The sequence below is a fragment of the Silene latifolia genome, chromosome 11 (genome assembly GCF_048544455.1).
Source record: "Silene latifolia isolate original U9 population chromosome 11, ASM4854445v1, whole genome shotgun sequence".
NCBI classification, from domain to species: domain Eukaryota; kingdom Viridiplantae; phylum Streptophyta; class Magnoliopsida; order Caryophyllales; family Caryophyllaceae; genus Silene; species Silene latifolia.
In genome coordinates, this window is record NC_133536.1 from 57,116,008 (window position 1) to 57,117,483 (window position 1,476).

Here is a 1,476-nt window from a genome sequence, read left to right on the forward strand (position 1 = left end):
CCAATTCGAACATCGTTCTTAGCTTGAGGGATATACTCAGAGCAGCTTACATATACCTTCCCCACGAAAACCCCAGTGAGACGGTAGATGGGTTGGATTAAGTGAGATACATCGGTATTGTCTTCGACGAATACTGCATTGGCATGGTCGCCAAAAGGATTGTTCAGGTTGTTAGGTCGGACGGTGGGGATGGGGAGCGACCCATTCTCTATCATGTCTTAGATTTCATGTTTAAGACGGTAACAATTTTCGGTATCATGACCTTTTCCTTGATGATAAGCACAGTAGGCGTTGGGCTTATACCATTTACCCTGTCGATCCGCAGGCGGGTCCGGAGTTGGACCAATTGGGTTCAGTTTCCCTTGGGTCGAGAGCCTTTGGAGGGCGTATGCATAGGTACACCCGATGTCAGTGAACGCTCTTGGCCCATGGCGTTGCGATCCCTTAGGAGCTCCTCCCAAAAGACCGATGGCTTGGATATGATTGGCAAAACTGGATGCCTTAGCTTTGGAAGAGGAGGCACCCTGATACCCTTTTGTCTTTTCAGCCTCAGCAGAACGAACGTCGTCCTCAATTTTTCTTCCGACTCGAATAAGGTCCTTGAATGAGCCAAAATGTTGATATTTGATAGCGTCACGGTAGACAGGTCGAAGATTTTTGATGAACTTATCTACCATTTCAGTCTCCTCTGGCCTTTTAGGCAACTTCACGCTTTCAGCGCGCCAGCGGTTAAGGAATTCAGTAAATCCCTCCTTATCCTTCTGTGTCATCACCTCGAGTGTGCGCACAGTAGTCTGAATCTCAGCATTATCAGCAAAGTGCTTGCAGAACTCCACCGCTATATCTTCGAAAGTGGGGAAATTCTTAAGCTCAAGGCTGTAGAACCACACCTTCGGGTGTTCTCCTAGGGATTGAGCAAAAATGTGGGGCAACATCTCAGCAGGTACCCCTTTCAACGCAAGGTACTCCTTGTAGGAACGGATATGTTGCAATGGATATTCCGTCCCTTTGAACTTTGGGATATCAGTTAGGACAAAATTGGTTGGTAGCTTGTCCTGGACCGGCATGTACCCTCTGGCATTCTCATAATGCACATTTTCCCCTCGGGATAGCTTCAACTGTTCCTCTATTAGTCGGAACCTCTTTTCGAATTCAGTTTCCGGGGGCTGTGGTACGGGAGCTTCCACCACGATCTGGGCTTCCACAGCCGTCAAGCGTTCTATCATTTCGACCAAAGTGTCGTTAATCTGCTTCAGTGCCTCTGCGGTAGTCATACTTCTTGTTTGTAGTGGCCTTTCTACAATAAAATCCCGAGCGAGTATCAATTATCGAATCAAAATCCCTTGCGCAAACAGGACTCGAGTCATAACAGCATGACGGACTCTATGCGACTCGATATTGGGCTTAGACCCGGAGAGCGAGCAATTGGGTCCCCTCGGTTTGGGTCATACACGACTAGGGACGGTTTTTCAAACC

The 1,476-nt window shown here is 48.0% G+C and overlaps 1 protein-coding gene across 1 annotated transcript; it reads right to left on the reverse strand.

Annotated features, from left to right (window-relative positions):
* Positions 1-218: 218 nt before the first annotated feature.
* LOC141613457 (uncharacterized) lies at positions 219-1,274 on the reverse strand. The gene has a single exon (XM_074432191.1). The coding sequence runs from the start codon at positions 1,272-1,274 to the stop codon at positions 219-221; it is 1,056 nt and encodes a 351-aa protein (XP_074288292.1).
* Between the last annotated feature and the right edge of the window lie 202 nt (positions 1,275-1,476).

Coding starts and splice junctions, on each gene's coding strand:
- LOC141613457 (XM_074432191.1), bottom strand. CDS start 1,274: ATGACTACCGCAGAGGCACTGAAGCAGATTAACGACACTTTGGTCGAA.